Consider the following 16,429-nt stretch of genomic DNA (forward strand, 5'->3'; position numbering starts at 1 on the left):
ATCTGCTCTGACTTTTTTTGAATAAAATCTTGTTTCATTTAGTATCTCTTTGTATGCTACACAAAAAATAATAATCCAATGAAGTATGTAACTTTTTTATTGTATTTTTATGGAGATATATACATACATACATATGCAGCTGTGTGGGAGTTTAACAGATTAGCTACAGGACAAGGCAATAAGGCACTTACATCCGATGCATCAGTCCAGCTCAGCCTTGGGTTGACTGCCAGAGGCGTCTCATTTGGTGGTGTCAGTGCAGGCTACAAGCTCACAGCAGAGGGGATGAACAAGTCCTTAGTAGTTAGTTTTGTCTTTAGTTTGATCTGCAGTTCTGAAGCAGAATCAGAACAGTTTTCTTACAACAGTTTTCTTACGACAGTGCAGACTGTCGTCTCTCTTAGGGTGACAGCTGAGTTTGTTAACTGAACTCATTTTCATCTGAAGCCTACATGACTCAAGGCAAGTTCATATAGCACACAAGTGCTTCACAGAGGCATGGAAATACATTAAAAATAAAATATTAAGAAGACGTTATAATGGCATTTAAAAGACAATAAAAACAAGAGCACAAACAAGAAAACAACTAAAAAATTAAAAAGAGGTTGTGTATATAATTTATTGGAATACAATACAATACAATATCTCAAGCCCTGATTCAAATGAGCTGAGAGTTTGAGCAGAGTTCAGGTGTTCAGGAAGCTTGTTCCACAGGTGATGAGCAGAGAATGAGTAAACCTGTCCTGGATTACATTATTAACATACAAACATTTCAAGTAATGACATTACACACTTTTTATTGGTTTGAGTGCACATGTTTTAGTTGACATTCTTCCCTTAACATTCGACTCCAAGTTAAGCTGGAAAATTAGGCCTCTGATACAGGCAGGCAGGAAGTGGAAGAAGGCCTGCTTGGGTCAGGAGTGGAGTCTGCCTTTCAGAGTCCATTTAAGTTAAATCATTTGGGACTTGAAGTTTTGTTTGTAAATAGTTTGATTTAAATCTTTGGTAGTGTTAAGGTTAATTTTCTATATGGAGTTAACTGTTTATTCCTGCCTGTGTGTGTGCCTGTGTCTAAACCCCCCTTGTGTCCTTTGTCAGTTTTGATGAGTTCAATATATGAGTTTGATGTTTAAGTTGAAGGCCCTGGTTAAGAAATCATTTTTCTGTAGTTTTCCTATTTTTGTATTTTGAAAACTTTATTTATTATTATTATTTATTATATTTAAATTATTTGTAAATAAATTATTGTTTTGTTATTTTTTGCTTTACAACCCTGGTTTCTTGAGCCTTACTTCTCTGGTCCCTGACAGTGAGGTAGACTCCAACATACCCACAGTTATATGAAAGACTCCTCATTGAATGATGGAGCAGGCACTGAATAATGTTGGACTTTGATACTGCAGCCACAAAGCTGCAGAGGGTATGCTGGTATGCTTACAAAACTGCCTGAGTCTCTGTGGATGACAGGAAGTCCCCCTGCTTGTTCTTGACATTTACAGGCCACATGTCTGTTCGATGTGCTATGGATATTCATGCTCCACACATGATGACAGTTTATGTTGACCTTGGACCTTTTTCTTTCTATGGCTCCATCAGACCAGAATCTCTTTCTCTGAGATTTAGAGATGTTGGTGCCAGGCTAGATGTTTTCCCCCTATGTCAGTCTTTTGCTATTCTAGCCAGCTGCTGGCTGAGAGACATTAGACATGAGAGTGGTAATAAGTGTATTCTCCAGCAAACACTATATACTAAAAGCCAGAAACTTCTTGTGGGAGGCCTGAAAGACGGATGTCTATTGAGATTACATCTGAATTGAGAAGAGAATCAAAGAACATCATTAATGGAGTTAATATGCAGAAAGAGTTATAATACTGCACTAGTAAAAAAAATAAATAAACAAAATCAATGAGACTGACTTCCAGTAAAAAAACATCAGCATCAGATGTTTGTATAAATGCTTGTGTTTACATTTAACAAAGTGACCTCTAATGGCTTCATGAATGACTGGTCTGTCAGGAGAAGGCAGAGGTTACATGACATTGATGCTGGCCGTTGAACTACCAGTAATCTATGTTGGTTTCTAATAAAAATAATGACCAGGGTCCTAACCTTAACCATCTAGTTGTTTTTCACCATGATGACAAAGGTTCCTGAACTATAATGTAGTTGTTTTTAACCAAACATCAGCCTCTGGAGCTGAAAGAGGAAGCCAACACTGAAGAATCAAAAACTGCAGTCACAGCCTGATACAAAAACAGTCTTGGTCTCTAGAGCTATTTACTCCTTCATGGCAACTGTTTATATAACTCACCTTTTTACATTTAATTAAGGCTTAAAGTTATGGAGAATTGAGGGCATGGTCTCTTTTAGGTGGTTGAGCATATGCTTGCCACAAACCGGCATGTACCGAAGTTTCTCTTTGACCATATTTGGATTCAGACACTGCCAAGATGGCGATAGTGGAGCAGCCCATCTTTATTTACTGTCTATGTTTTTAACCACTAACTCCAGCCAAGAGGTAGAATAACCAAACTTAACCAAACCGAAACTTAATGAACCTCATACACAGATGAGGAGCTGGTAAAAAATAGTTTGTCAATTAGTTTGGTTTGTTGTGTGGTAAATATTAATTTCTCTTGAACATTAAATAAGAAACACCTTTAATTTGACTTTTACTTTAATTTGAATGCATTCTGAAAAACAAATAGAAGAAACAAAGAAGCAGAACAGCAGTTTTGTCTGAAAATCACTCACATTACACAAGCATTACAGTATAGTAAGAGTTATTATGCCCTATATAGTGGACCCGGAGTATCCCACAATGCATGATGAAAAGTAATGTACAACTGATGGTCTCTAACCAAGCAATATAGACCATCATGCACTGCACTCACACTGACAGTGACTTACAAAAATGGCAGACAGAGAATACAGCCAGAGCAGCTCATCACAACACAAAGGCAAGTTTATTCCTATAACACACTTCAAGAACAATAAGGTAATTCAAAGTGCTTTTCACTTTAAACACACAAAAAAAAAAGTATAGGTGTAGAACACATTCTAAAGATTATAAAGTACAATTAAAATAGTTATGAAAGAGTGTGAGAGATTGGAAAATAAAAATAAGCTAAAATATGAGAATAAAAGTACCAGTGCAAGAAATGAATCAAAGGCTCAAATTTAATTTAATTAAAAGCAGCAGCAACAGAAAAATATTCAGCGATTTAAAAGAACTGAAGGTAGCAGCAGACACAAATTTCTTTTATTTATTAATTAGAGAAAATACTCTCAGTATTATCACATAAATTCCTGCCTGTATTTATTATGGATGATGAAAAGTAATGTACAACTGATGGTCTCTAACCAAGCAATATAGACCATCGTGCACTGCACTCACACTGACAGTGACTTACAAAAATGGCAGACAGAGAATACAGCCAGAGCAGCTCATCACAACACAAAGGCAAGGCAATTAAAACTAACTAGATCAACGTCAGTTGGATCCACCAACTCACGTTGATCTAGTTAGTTTTAATCGTGCATGAGAAGAGGTATTTCCTCTAGACAGTGAGTAGTGAATGAGGGAGTGATTTCGGACACAACCGAAGACCGAGACGGTACAACTTACAGATGTACTCTAAACGCCTCACATACACATGGCTACACTCTAGCTACAGCACACATCATCAGGGGCCCCACTTTGGGGCTTGGGGTGGTAGCAGAACACTGTTTAGTGTCTTTATGACAGGTTTAAGAGGGTATATATTTGTCACTGCAAAATATGCCAACATGAGGGGCAAACATGAGGGGCCCATTTTCCCCATTGGGGGCCCCAAACAGTTGCCTTATTTGCCTCTCCTGATGGTGCACCTCTGGTCATACTTGACACTTTACACTTAATCGTAGGAACATGTCACCTGCTGGTGTATTAAAGTGTTTGGAAATAGACTAAATCTGACTGACTGCTGTTTTCATAAAGCCCTCACTTTATTTTTGGTGGCCTGAGGAAAGATATTAGTGTATTTATTCACCTCCTCATGCCCAGGGCTGCACAGAGCTTTATTTATAGACAGTGGTCCTGGAAAAACTCAGTTCTTTTCATGTAGATCACATCTCCTGTCTGGCACAGGATCCACCCCACAGGTTTGTTTGGGTACCGTGCACCAGGGTAATGGGCTAGGAAAACGTCTATATCGATAATATCTCCCCCCGTGTGGCCATTCCTCCTTGCTGTCCGTAGCACTGCACTCGAACCGTGGACTCTCCAAATGCATTAGCCTCCAGGGAGAAAAGAGCTGCCTCTTGCAGATATTTAATTTCCAACAGAGTGGAATCCAGTAAAAGCAGGTAAGAGTGGAGAGTGTACACAATGTAAAGTCTTCATACTCACTCATCAGCCTGGAACTGTAAGATCATCATGACAACATTGAGACAAATGAGTCTGACTCTTTGTTTTGCAAAGGAACATTAGCAGTCCTACAGTGATTACATCCTCATTTTATTCAGTAGGATGGAAGAAGGAGAGACAGCCCTTAAACCACAGGTCCTGGGTTCATACGTTTTACCCACTAAAGTGCCCTTGAGCAAGACACTGAGGCTATAGCTCCTCAGACTTTTCATAAGTGAGGAAGGGCACTGAGGTTCAACTGGGTGCTGTGCCTCAGAGTAAAAACCAGAATGACCTTGTGTTGACCTTTATTAACAATCAATAGTCTAAAATTTATTTTGTTTGATGACTTGTGTTTTGAGGGCCATAGCAGCTGAAATGATCTCAGTGGACATTATGAAGTGGTTTGCATTAATACAAGAAGTAGCTGTCTGATGAGCACCCCAGCATGTACTGTTTTGGAATATACAGTATGTTTATTCCTCCGCATCAGGGACAGTGAGGACCAGAGGTATTATGTTTTCAGGTTGTCCGTCCATACATCTCATTCTCGTGATGTGATATCTCACTAACGCCATGAGAGAACTTTTTCAAAATTGGCACAAACATTTACTTGAACTCAAGGATGATCCAGACTTTGTGTCATAAATCTGAACTCAATCAGAGAAAACGATGAAAAGTCTTTGGCCTTGAGATGTCATAAAAAAAGAGTGAGAGAAACATGTTGGTCATTTTGTAAAAATATTTTATGCAACAATTTAAAAGTAATAACACACAGCAAAAGACATTCAAACCAACATGAGTGACTGGGGTGTGTCCTGTGAGCCCCGAGCGTCCATCCAGTCCTCCACCATGTAAACAGAGTTGAGAGAAGCTGCTGCAGGCTCTGCCTCCACCTCTCCACGCTGTATGAGACATTCCTCAGACTACTGAATAAATTATAAAACCTACAAAGATGGAGGAGTTGACCTATGGTAAACTTAACGTGAGGAGATTTTCAAGCTTTGGGGACACACCCCAGGTATGAAAAGACCTCTTTGGCACATAAACTGTAAACAGAACAGCAGTCATTACAAAATGCATTTTTTTTATACACAGCATCAACAGATTAAAAAAACAAAACAAACAATCTTTAGAAAAAATGATTTGGCAAATGTGACCGTCCCCCAGCGATAACACTTGTCTCAGTCTGCAAGGCGTCCGTGCAAAACCGCGTCGTTGTGGCTACTGTTAGCACGCCGGAGAGAGCAGGGTGTAGGGCGTGGGGTCAAAATTGAAAGGAGAGGAAGAGGGGAGGTGGGGGTTATTTGGGGGGGTTCATTTTGAAGTCTAAACTGGTTTGAGTCCTGTTTGTTCATTCGTGTCTCTGGTTTTAAACTTTGTGTTTGTCCTCCTCTGGTGTGTGTGACAGCTCTGTGGTTCACCAGCCAAAGTCTCTTTAGTGCAAATAGGCCGTCAGCCGCTGCCTCCTCAGAGAGGGGAAGGTGGAGGAGAAGGTCATTTTCTTGGTGGAAGTGAGGCTGTGTTTGGTTTGGCACCTGGGACTGGTCTGAAAGCAGAGGGGGGGAAAAAAGAAGAGCTTAAGGTTAAAGTGATACAGAAAACTGACAATGGCTGGTTTTTATTCAAGAAGAAGAAAAAGTCTGTTTGTGTTAATGTCAGAAAATCAACAAGCAAAGACAAAGCTTCACTTAGGTGCTAAACTAAGATGGTGAACGTGGTAGAGCAGGGGCGGATGGAACATAATTAGCTCTGCAGGTATGTGTATATGTATATCGACAGTTATTGGTCATTGCACATGTTCCTTCTGTCCATACTAATCCTGAAAACATCACCTCCTCACAGGCTTCCAGTGGAAGAGATGGATCAAAAAATTTCTCCAGAAATCCATCAGCTGCAGATGATGATGCCTTTTTCTCTGGACTCAGACTGCTGAAGACTCATATTAACTTTAGTTATTTTTACACAGCGAGAGGTCACAGATGGTATGAACAGTAGGAACAACTACTAAGCTTTTCAATGTACAGTACAGAGGGGCATGTGAATGTGTTAAGATAGATCAGAAAACATGTGAATTGATGCTTTAATCTGATGGTGCAATGGAATTGACAAATTGATAAGACACTAAAGGAGGAGGATCACCAAGAGAGGAAGGACATGTGACACAGATGCTAGACTGGAACAAAACTGTGAACATTTAACCTTTAGGCTTCTGGGAAAATGCAACCTGTCATCACAAATAAAGGTGGACATACAAAATGAAAAAAATGAAATGAATAACAGAATGGAATCTGACTGATGAAAGTCTCAGCACCAGAGAGACTGGTTCTGATGCACTCTGTTTGGAACCAGACTTCTGCAGTCTCTGAACCGCCAGATGTTAGACCAGCAGCTATGCTCAGTGTGAGGTGTAATGTGGCATTTCTAGAGTGAACTGGACATTTGGATCCATCTGCAGATTACAAGAACAGGAATCATTGAACCTGGAGAACAACCACAGCCCGAGTCATCCTCTGACTGCAGCAGAAGACATGAAATCTGATTGTTGAGTAAATGCATCGTCTGTAAACTTCATGTGCTCAGCTCATAGTCTGAAAAGCATGACATGTAAAGACAGGAGTATTATGAGGCAGGATTCCTCTGTCTTTCACAAGTGGATTCAAACAGCTACTTGTGAACTGGATGATCAGTTCTAACACACTGTTGTGTTGTGGTTCACTCCAGCCAAGTGTGTGTGTGTGTGTGTTTGTGATTGTGTGTCAAGAATCAAAAACACACCCATTCAAAACAAAAGAACAGAATAAATCAAGACTGACGACAGGACTGAAGCCTGTGAGCTAGCTTGGCATGAGTGTAGCGCTACATTCAAAACGCTACACTCTGCAGAAAATCCATCACACAACAGGGCCATGGTTTGAAACAGGGTTCACCAAAGGATGATGGGAAACTAGCAGAGACAATGTGGCCAAGAACTATTTATTATTTTATGAGATTGTTCATGACTTCCCAGCTGTACAATAATAATGTCTCATGATTTAATTGATTAAAGAACCTCTGATGAAAATCAAGTGTTGAACCTTGTTAAATATATAATGTTTTTATATAATACAAGATCAGTATAATAATCTGTCAACACCATGACTGAGTATTTCCACCTTGAACTGCAGTGAGCCAATGACAGATTCAGGCAGCCAGGGTTTCATACATCCAAACCTCAGGTACCAATCTTGTCAACTTATGGGGACAGGGAGCGGGGCTAAATAAACCTGAAACTTGGTCAGTACAGAGAGAGAGAGTTAGCATTAGCACAACCACTAACACTGTGTCAGCTACAAGCAAACAAACAGCATAAACAAATAAAAGTTGCTAACTATGGTAACCGTTCCGATACATTTGCTAGTCTCTGATTCTGGTCTCAACAGACTCCTGATCTGAGTCTGGGTCTAACATGTAGCTGAATCTCTCTGATGTTTCCTCCTCTAACCATCTTGATACTCTCTAACCCTTTCACTGGAAAATGTTAACTTGTCAGTACGGAAAGTTTTGCACTGGCACAGCAAGAAAAATATGCTAATTATGTTAACCATTCTGAAAAGATTCTAACTACACTAACCGTTCTCAAAAGACGCTAACAATGCTTCTCATACTCTTTCACCTGTTAACCTGGAGTAAGCAGGTGGTGAGCGGGGCACAAGGCCTGATCCAGATTTCTCAATCAGGAAGTAAGAGGAGGTGAGCTTCAGACCCAGTTTTTATGCGTGAAAACCATGTTAAACTAAACATTAATCATAATAAAGGATGTTGATTAGGAGTTTAAAACATGTCTGGAGGAACACCCTCTGAGTTCAGTGTCTGCAGATCCTCCAATAATACAGATATCATCACTCGACTGTCTCTGCTAAGCTCAGCTGAGCCTGGTGTTTGCAGAGTGACTCTGACACCAGATATTACCTTTGCACTTGATATACATAGAGTTCAGACAGAGAAGTTTAGGTTGAGGACAAAATAACATAAAATATTTTTGGGTATTTTATGTCTTTATTTGACAGCTAACAGTAGAGGGATAACAGGAAGTGAAGACAAGGAGAAAGATATAAAATGACCTGCAAGCAAATGTCCCTAATCAGATGTGAACTGGGAATATCATGGTTCATAGTCATCACCTTGAACCAATCCAACAAGGGGCCCTCACTTTAAGTCTCGAGTTAAAACTGGGCGCTGAAAATAAACTGTTTTTATCTGGAGTCTAAAGTGACGACAGATTTAATCAGATTTAGTTCAGAGTCCAGACTGAGGACTATAGTTAAGACTCGGGCACTACTCACAGTACCGATGTAATAATGCAGTAATGACCACTGTGGGTCAGAACGTCAACATGCTGACATTGTAACAAGGTCTCTAGTAGACTTAGCTTTGGGAAGAAAATCCCTTTAGAGTTTTTAATTTAGATGAATTTGAGTCATCTTATCAAACTGCTGGTCCAGTTACTGAGGTGGGCCCACCGTACGGTCCAGGACCAGGCCTCAGGGAGCCTGAGAAATTCAGCCTTGTGAAATCATGATATGCTTTAGTGTGAAAATATCCACAGTACCAGAAACATTGTGTGTGAAGCATTTTGAATTATGACGTGATTTCAATGTTTTTTTCAATGATTATTTGTGTCGTGGCGTTGTGTCAGTGTTGGCAGTGTCTTGTCTGTGTTGTGTCAGTGTTGTGTGTTTGCCCACCTGAGAGCTCTGAGAGGGGGGATGGCTGAGACTTTGCCCACAGGTTTGGGTCCCACGGCTGGGGGCATCATGACCAGCAGACGTGGAGACGGTTTGGAAACCGCAGGTAAGGCTGGACTCACTCTGAGGGAGGCTCCTCTGGCCGGGCTGAGGGGGAGGGGCCTCTGAGGAGGGAAGGGGGACAGTCTGGGCTGCAGCTCAGACACCAACTGAAACAGAACAAACAGACATTTAGATTATTTAACATTCGGAGAACAGAACTAACAGGTTAGGTGTCAATAACCTGCACTTCAGTATTTAAAATGTAGAATCTCATTAGAAAGGAAAACTAGTAAAAAACACTGTTTTCCTGAAGGAAAAATCATCTTTGTTCTTTTTTGGATCAGTGCCAACATGGAACTACACTAAATCCCTGGCACATAGGCCGAGTAGGGAGTAGGACTCCAGTCCAGTCTGGACTAGATCCAGGACATTTCCTGAATCTGTTCAGCTAGCCACTAAGAGGATCTTCTGTCGCTCTTCACACAGGTAGTAGATAAAGAATTACCATTACAGCACAGCTCTGAGATCAGATCACAAAGTAAACTTGCATGAAATATTGGATATTTGACAAACAAGAAAAAGCACTGTATTGAGAAGTTGATCTAATTTAAAAGGCATTTTTACACTTCAGAGGGGCACTGATGAGAGCACAGGACTAATCAATAGAAAGCAATCAGATAAAAACATATTGTGGTTTTATTATTCCTTCAAGGATTGGGAGAAATCTCTAATTTATCTAAGAAGTTCTTGGACTCAAAGTCCAGCAGGTTTCTCACTAGCTCTGTGTGTTTGGAAATTACACAAATTATGAATTTAGCTGCAGTCAAGTCTACAACCTCATCCCTCGTAAAAAGGAAGTGTAACGTTGCCATTATATTTTGGTATATTTGTATTAAAAAAAAGAAAAAAAAAAAAAAGTACAAATCAGCTATTAGCAGTTTGTGTGTCCATGGATGTACAGACATCGCTACATCAGTGTGATATTGAAGAAAACCTTCTTGTTTCTGTGATTCAAATTAATTGATGCTTATAAACAATGAACACATTACACATATTGATATGTAATTAACACAATATGTGTTATAATTCAGTAATTCAGTAATATGAACACAGACATGATGTGTGTCAATTTGAATTTCCGCTACGGGGGATGAATATTACATTTTATCTTATCTTAGTAACAACAGGTCGGTCTTTGTTTTGAGTCATCCAATAAAAATATAGCAGATTTCAGGTAAACACTCCTGCAAACTGAAACTAAATCCTGCAAGGTTGGATGGTGGTTCCAGGTGGACGGGCTTGGGGCATGACAGAGCAGTGGTGACACACAAATCAAAGTTCCAGAAGTCCTGATGGCTGGTTTTAAGGCTCAGCTACTGAAACGGGTGTTGGTAGGACAAAACAGATGACTTATTTGCAGGAATGAGGATGAGCAGGTGAGCAGCAGTATAGTTCAGGTTTATACACAGGTAAGTAGTCTCTTGGGGTTTGGGGTGGGCCCAGGAGCCGGGGGTGGAGAACCATGGGTCAGGTGAGTGGAGCGAGGTGATTGAGCTCACACACACACACACACACACACAGGGGAAAGTTTGTGGACCCGGAGGCCAGGGCTGGCGGTACCGTTCTGTGGCGCAGGTGAGTGGAGCGGGTTGGAGAAGCTCACACACACAGGTAAGAGTTTGTAGGAAAGCAACGGTACCGTTAGGGAGCAGGCCGGAGACGTCAAAGGAGCAGGAGGATCGGAACCAGGTGAGCAGTCAGCGGGGCAGACAAACCAGGAAGGAGCAGGCAGGCGGGTAATCAGAGCCAGACGAAGGATCAGGAAACCAGCAGGGAAGTACTCACAAGACGAACCATCGAAGACCACTGGGTTGACGAAGCAGGAGTCTCTGGTGGTGAAGATCCCACAGGTAAGACGGTAGGGAAACTCACGTTGCAACGTGGAAGCTGGAGAACGCAAAACAGCCAGAGGGACAAGCAGACGGGAACCAGGAAGTGCACAGGCAGAACTCGTGGTCAGGGACAGAAGGCTGAGGCGTTTACAGGGGCAGAGACGAGGCAGGATGGTCAGAGACGGGCAGAGTCGATATCAGAAAGTCAGTCCGGAGATGAACGCTGGAAAGTCTTGCATGAGTACAGAGAACAATGTGGCAACGAGTGAATGAACCGGGGATGCATATATACTGGCTTGATGAGTGATGAGATGCAGCTGAGAGCCCAAGGTGGAGCTGAAGGCGCTGATGAGGTAGATGTGGCCGGCCGGTGGGTTGAGACGGAGGCGGGGTAAGTGGAAAAACACTGAAGCAGCAGGTGAAGGCAGAGCAGGCTGTGACAGTTTTTGAATACAGGCTGTGTGTATTTCTCTGTGGACTGAACGCTTTTACCCTTTCACAGTATTAATATAGAACCTAGCCCTGCTTTAAATCAAACAACACATGGGCATCTACCTTTTCATTTCTGTGGAACTGTCCAACAAAATCAGCAGCTGTGGAATACATTTAAGGTTGGGTCTGTTTAGTCCTCTTTATGTGCGGAATTGGGATTGGATTTATGTCTCTAGGGGAGGTGAAGGTAATTTTAACATTATCTGCGCTGGTCAGTGATTTTATTTTGTTGTATGTTATCACAATGTTTCACCTCCATCCCTGTCATAGGGTTACAATTCACAATTGTCTTTAAGTGAACTGGTTTGACTTCCTGTAACTTACACTTACATCCTTGTATTTAAGTGGAAGTGGGAAATGTTTTTTGCTGCTGATACATGGAAACATGTAAACACCAACATAAACCCCTATTTGATGACGAAAAAATAAGTATTATTAAACACCCTGTTGTCCTGTCACCTTCAGGTACAGCTGAACATCCACATATGTTACACAATAACTCTATAACATTATCAGGTCTTGACCTGACTCTGTAAAGTGCCTTACAGAGCTGGAGTCAGGATGTCGTCAGCTTAGCTGATCGTAAAGACTGGAAGCAGGGGGAACAGCTAGCCTGGTTCTGTCCAGAGTTCAGAAACAACCACTAACCTAAACAACAGTCTCTCAGTACTTGTGTGCTGTGTCTCTGACTGGATACAGGTTCATTGGTTTGTTCTCAAACTACAAACTTAAATTTTTACATTTTGGTCTTTAATCAATGTTCTTTCATTCAACTCAGCATTTTAACCATCAGGAAAAAACAGCATTTTAACTATACTATGAAAATAACAATACCCTGAGTTGAATCACTGAAGAGCACAGAGAATGTTTCATGTCCCATCTCTCCCATTCATACAGGATCTACTTCATGTTACCTTGTATATTAAATATTCTCTGACTTGTCCAGAGGATGTTTCAAGACCTACATATTAGAAAATGTGGTTAAATAGAGATTTAATTAAGAGAGGTCTGGCTGCCTAACAGCTTGTGGAAGAAGACTGAGGTTTAATTATCTTTAAGAAATGTAATTACATTTTAATATCAGAAGACACCTTTCTATCTCTAAATGTGAAGTTCTGGTTTCTAAGGATCTGTGGCCCCCCTGCCCAGATGTTGCTCTACAGGTTAATGACTTTTACATTATGTGAATTTTAAGCTACACTTTAAAAATTCAGTTGTTTGACTACATAAAAAGGGTCAAAAATGGTCTCACCAGTGGGGCTCGAGTCGGGTTGAGGGGCAGAGGTTTCTTGGGTGGGCTGAGTCTCTGTGGGGTCGCGGGTGATTTGGGTGGGGCCACTGGGGGTTTGCCAGCAGGCAGGGGCGGGCGAACCGCCTTGAGGTCCCGGGGACCACCCTGAGGAGACTGAGCGGGTCTCAGAGGTCGCACAATGTTGACTGGCTGGGTGCCATTAGGTGCCAGGCCTGGTCTGAGAGGCAGTACCTCTTTGCTAGTGTGAGGAAGCTGGAAACAAAGAAGACAAGAAGAAAAACCTCAAAGTGACTTCTAACCACATATTTATTTCTTCCTGGTACAATTTCTGAATATCTGATAATGAATCATGTCACTCATGAGGACTTCACATCCTAATATTTATTGCAACAAATTACACAAAACACAATTATTGTCTGTCATTTCCCAAACATATGGAAGTGGTCTACATTTAATGTGATAAAGAAAAAAAAAAATCAAGGCACTTAAAGGTTCTGTCAACGAGATTTTAAACATTAATACTATTTTCTATGTAAAGATATGGGGGAGTACGGATGTCCTGGGCAGAGAACGAAGCCACACCCCCTCTGTGTGTGTTGTATGTATGTGAGTCCTTCCTGTTAAACCGTTGGCCCTCCCCACGTTTATAAACGCACAGGCTCCACCCACAGGTGAGACGATACAGTGCAGTGGTCAGTATGCACTGACCACTGCATACTGTGACCCTTTAGAATTTCCTCCACTGAAGAAGAACCACATTTTCATCTAAAAAGTCAAAACATCCATTAAGTCTTTACCAGCTCCATCAGTGTCATTCGTGTGGGCGGCCCCAGTGGATCAGTTCAAGGCTGAATTTCTGTCCCGGTCTGACCATGGAGCCAATACTGGTTTTACTGAGAGGAGAACCCTACAAGCTGCTAATGGGTCCAGCTTGATTCAGAACTGGTTTTTCTTCTCCTTAATGTGTCAGTAACTTGATGCTACATAATGTGACATGTCTTTTTTCATTAGTGACGGCTACAGTAGACATAGACGTTAGCTAACCTACTGTAACCAATATTATAAATGTGTTCAGCAAATGTTGCCATCACTAGCTGGCTGTCAGCATTGCTGTGGAGCAGCTAATGGTTGTGGTTAGATTGTTTTTGTTGGCTCTCATGTAAACAGTAACGTTATTCAGTTGAGCTTCTTGTTGTGGGCTTAGTGGAAAATTTCATTGAGCTTCAACACACTGACTGAGAACGTGAAGGGAGGGGAGGGGGGTGTGTGGCTAACGAAGCGTTTGTTTTGGTCTGAGATGCAGATGGTCTAGTACATCTAGTGGCAGTGACAATTGTTTACAGAACCTTTAATACTGACTAAATATAAGTGCTTTTTTCTTTTTTTTTCTTTTTTTACAAACAGCTAGTTAAGCATCTATCATTAGTCATCAATCCCAACTGTTACTCTTAATATAAATAACACTGAGCTGCATTGTGTGTATGACAGATGCTATGATAATCATTTACTATGATTATTCATCACTTCCTTCTTCTTGTCTCGTTAAATGTGCTCTAACTCTGAGCCTCTAACACAGACAGTTAAATAAAAGCTATAAAGGAGGTAAAGATAACGACGTGAAGATTGCTGAAGGCACAGGGAGTGTCATGGATGTGGGAGGAGGCCAACTCTAAGTGGTCACACAATATAACAAGCTGCAGTAAAATTAGGTCATTTAATATGAAAGTCAACCTCATGGATGATCCATTATTCTCTAAAACAAAGCAGGAGAAACAGTCACCACCCTGCTCATTTCTTCCCTTCCTTCCTTCCTTCCTTTCTGTACCACACACACTTCCCACTCACCCCCTTGTGGCTGCTGGCTTTGTTGATGGGTCCGACCACCTTCAGGTGAAAGGCAGGATTCAGATGGCCGTTCTTCCCTTTCTCCACCGATGCCTCCGTCCTGAGCAGAGAGAGGACAGACAGAAAATAAAGCACCTGAAAGCTGCTTCATCACTTCTCTCTATCTGACATTGATTTTTTTGGCCCAAGTTGGAAAAAGAGAGGGAAGAGAAGTCAACATGAAGTTTCTCATCCAGCCTGATGTGAGAGGAATGAGGAGGTGAAAGAGGAACCAGAGGATAAGGCTTTCAAACGAGTCAGTTTTTTCAGTGTGAGCTGCTGTAATACTGTCAGGTCTTGACCTCACTCTAAAGAGCCCCATACAAATAAAATTGAATTGGACTAGTCCCTCAACACTGCGGTATACATATCATGTCCTTGTAACTGAGAAAAGATGTAAGTGAAACTGACATTTATTCTTTTCCTGGTGATGCTTCCTCAGTCTCATGTTTGTGGGTTGAGTATGCAACCGACGTCACAACATGATTAGCCTAGCTTAGCATTAAAGCTCTATATTTCATATTTTCATACTACACTGTGTTTTAAGTGTTGATCTGTAAGAAGATATATTTGTGGTTTTAAGAACCAAAAACCATCTCTAGTTTTTTCTTTCCTCTCTCAGGCTTCTCTCTGGAGCTCTAGTAACAACATGTCAGGGAGCCAATCAGAAGAGAGGAGGCGCTGAGCCTCTCTTCTGATTTGCTGACAGGCCATGGAACAAACCAAAAACAAGCAGTCGCAGCCATTAAGTCTTTTTAATCATGGGAGCTGCTCAGTCCCCCGCATTATTATGGTTCATTCAGTTATCGCCATGTAGCAGCAGTTCCTGTAAAATCCTGCTGACCCAGGATCATTGATATCTTGCCCATCTGTCTGCGTTTAGAGGGTCAGGGTCTTTAAAACGCTGGATCCTCTCCAGACATGTCTATTCTGTAAATCACTAAGAAGACCTGAATTTCCAGAGTTCAGTGTTATGATGAGGCTGTCTCTCAGGGTGAGATATATGGCAGCACTCAAAGGAAGCTCTGGGGTTTATGAGGACATGGATTGTGTTTGGTTGTGATGGAGGTGAGCCCCAGCATTAAGCTGCATAAATGCTGGGGGGGGTCTTTTTTGCTGCTAGTGTTCTCAGGACGAGCCTTCCTGTCATCACCTGCTACCGTCCTCTCCACTGTCGCCAGACTGTGTGTGTTTAAACAACTTTCAGAGGTTTGGATATGTGTCCATCTTATGTTTTACAGGGATCTATAACACTTGTTGGAATTAAGCTTTTATTGCACTTAACTTAACGAGATGTCAGCCAGTCTCTGCTTTCCTCAGTGTGTTGGTGTGTGTGTGTGTACGTGTGTGTGTGTGTGTGTGTGTGTGTGTGTGTGTGTGTGTGTGTGTGTACAGCAGAGACTCTCACTGAGCTGAAACTCGTGCACATAAATGAATAAATCAAATATTTAGTTTTGATTTTTTTTTTAATTTGGTTTCTTGGTCCTGTTGGGGGGAAGAGTCACCCTATCTTTTCTAAATCAGTGTTTCTCAAACTTTTCAGACCAAGGACCACTTAACCATGAAAATAAAACTCACGGACCACGTAACTCATCAAACATCTCCAAAAGCAACAGTGCTACTTTTGTAGCAAGCTATGCGCAGAAGAATGTCACCTGGGACAGGTTTTTTTATAGGACAGTGAAAAGAGACAGGAAACATGACGATAGAGAATTGGTGAATGGCATGCTGTATAATGCCCGACTAACCA

At 41.4% G+C, this 16,429-nt stretch overlaps 1 protein-coding gene across 2 annotated transcripts in view; it reads right to left on the reverse strand.

Moving 5' to 3' along the window:
• Positions 1-5,118: 5,118 nt before the first annotated feature.
• Positions 5,119-16,429, reverse strand: part of adam19a (ADAM metallopeptidase domain 19a) — a 243,823-nt gene continuing 232,512 nt past the window's right edge. Inside the window, exons 20-23 of one of the 2 annotated variants that reach the window (XM_023423897.2) lie at positions 14,641-14,740; positions 12,796-13,047; positions 9,118-9,326; positions 5,119-5,939 (exon numbers count right to left, since the gene is read on the reverse strand). In XM_023423897.2, the coding sequence (XP_023279665.1) occupies positions 5,888-5,939; positions 9,118-9,326; positions 12,796-13,047; positions 14,641-14,740 (613 nt within the window). In that variant the 3' untranslated portion in view covers positions 5,119-5,887. Of the gene's footprint in view, positions 5,940-9,117; positions 9,327-10,858; positions 11,049-12,795; positions 13,048-14,640; positions 14,741-16,429 lie in introns of those variants that run through there. The other variant, XR_002761702.2, reaches the window with a different exon arrangement.

Source organism: Seriola lalandi, unplaced genomic scaffold (genome assembly GCF_002814215.2).
Source record: "Seriola lalandi dorsalis isolate HSWRI2012SDOR001 ecotype SW California unplaced genomic scaffold, Sedor1 jcf7180002054694, whole genome shotgun sequence".
In the NCBI taxonomy this organism is placed as follows: domain Eukaryota; kingdom Metazoa; phylum Chordata; class Actinopteri; order Carangiformes; family Carangidae; genus Seriola; species Seriola lalandi.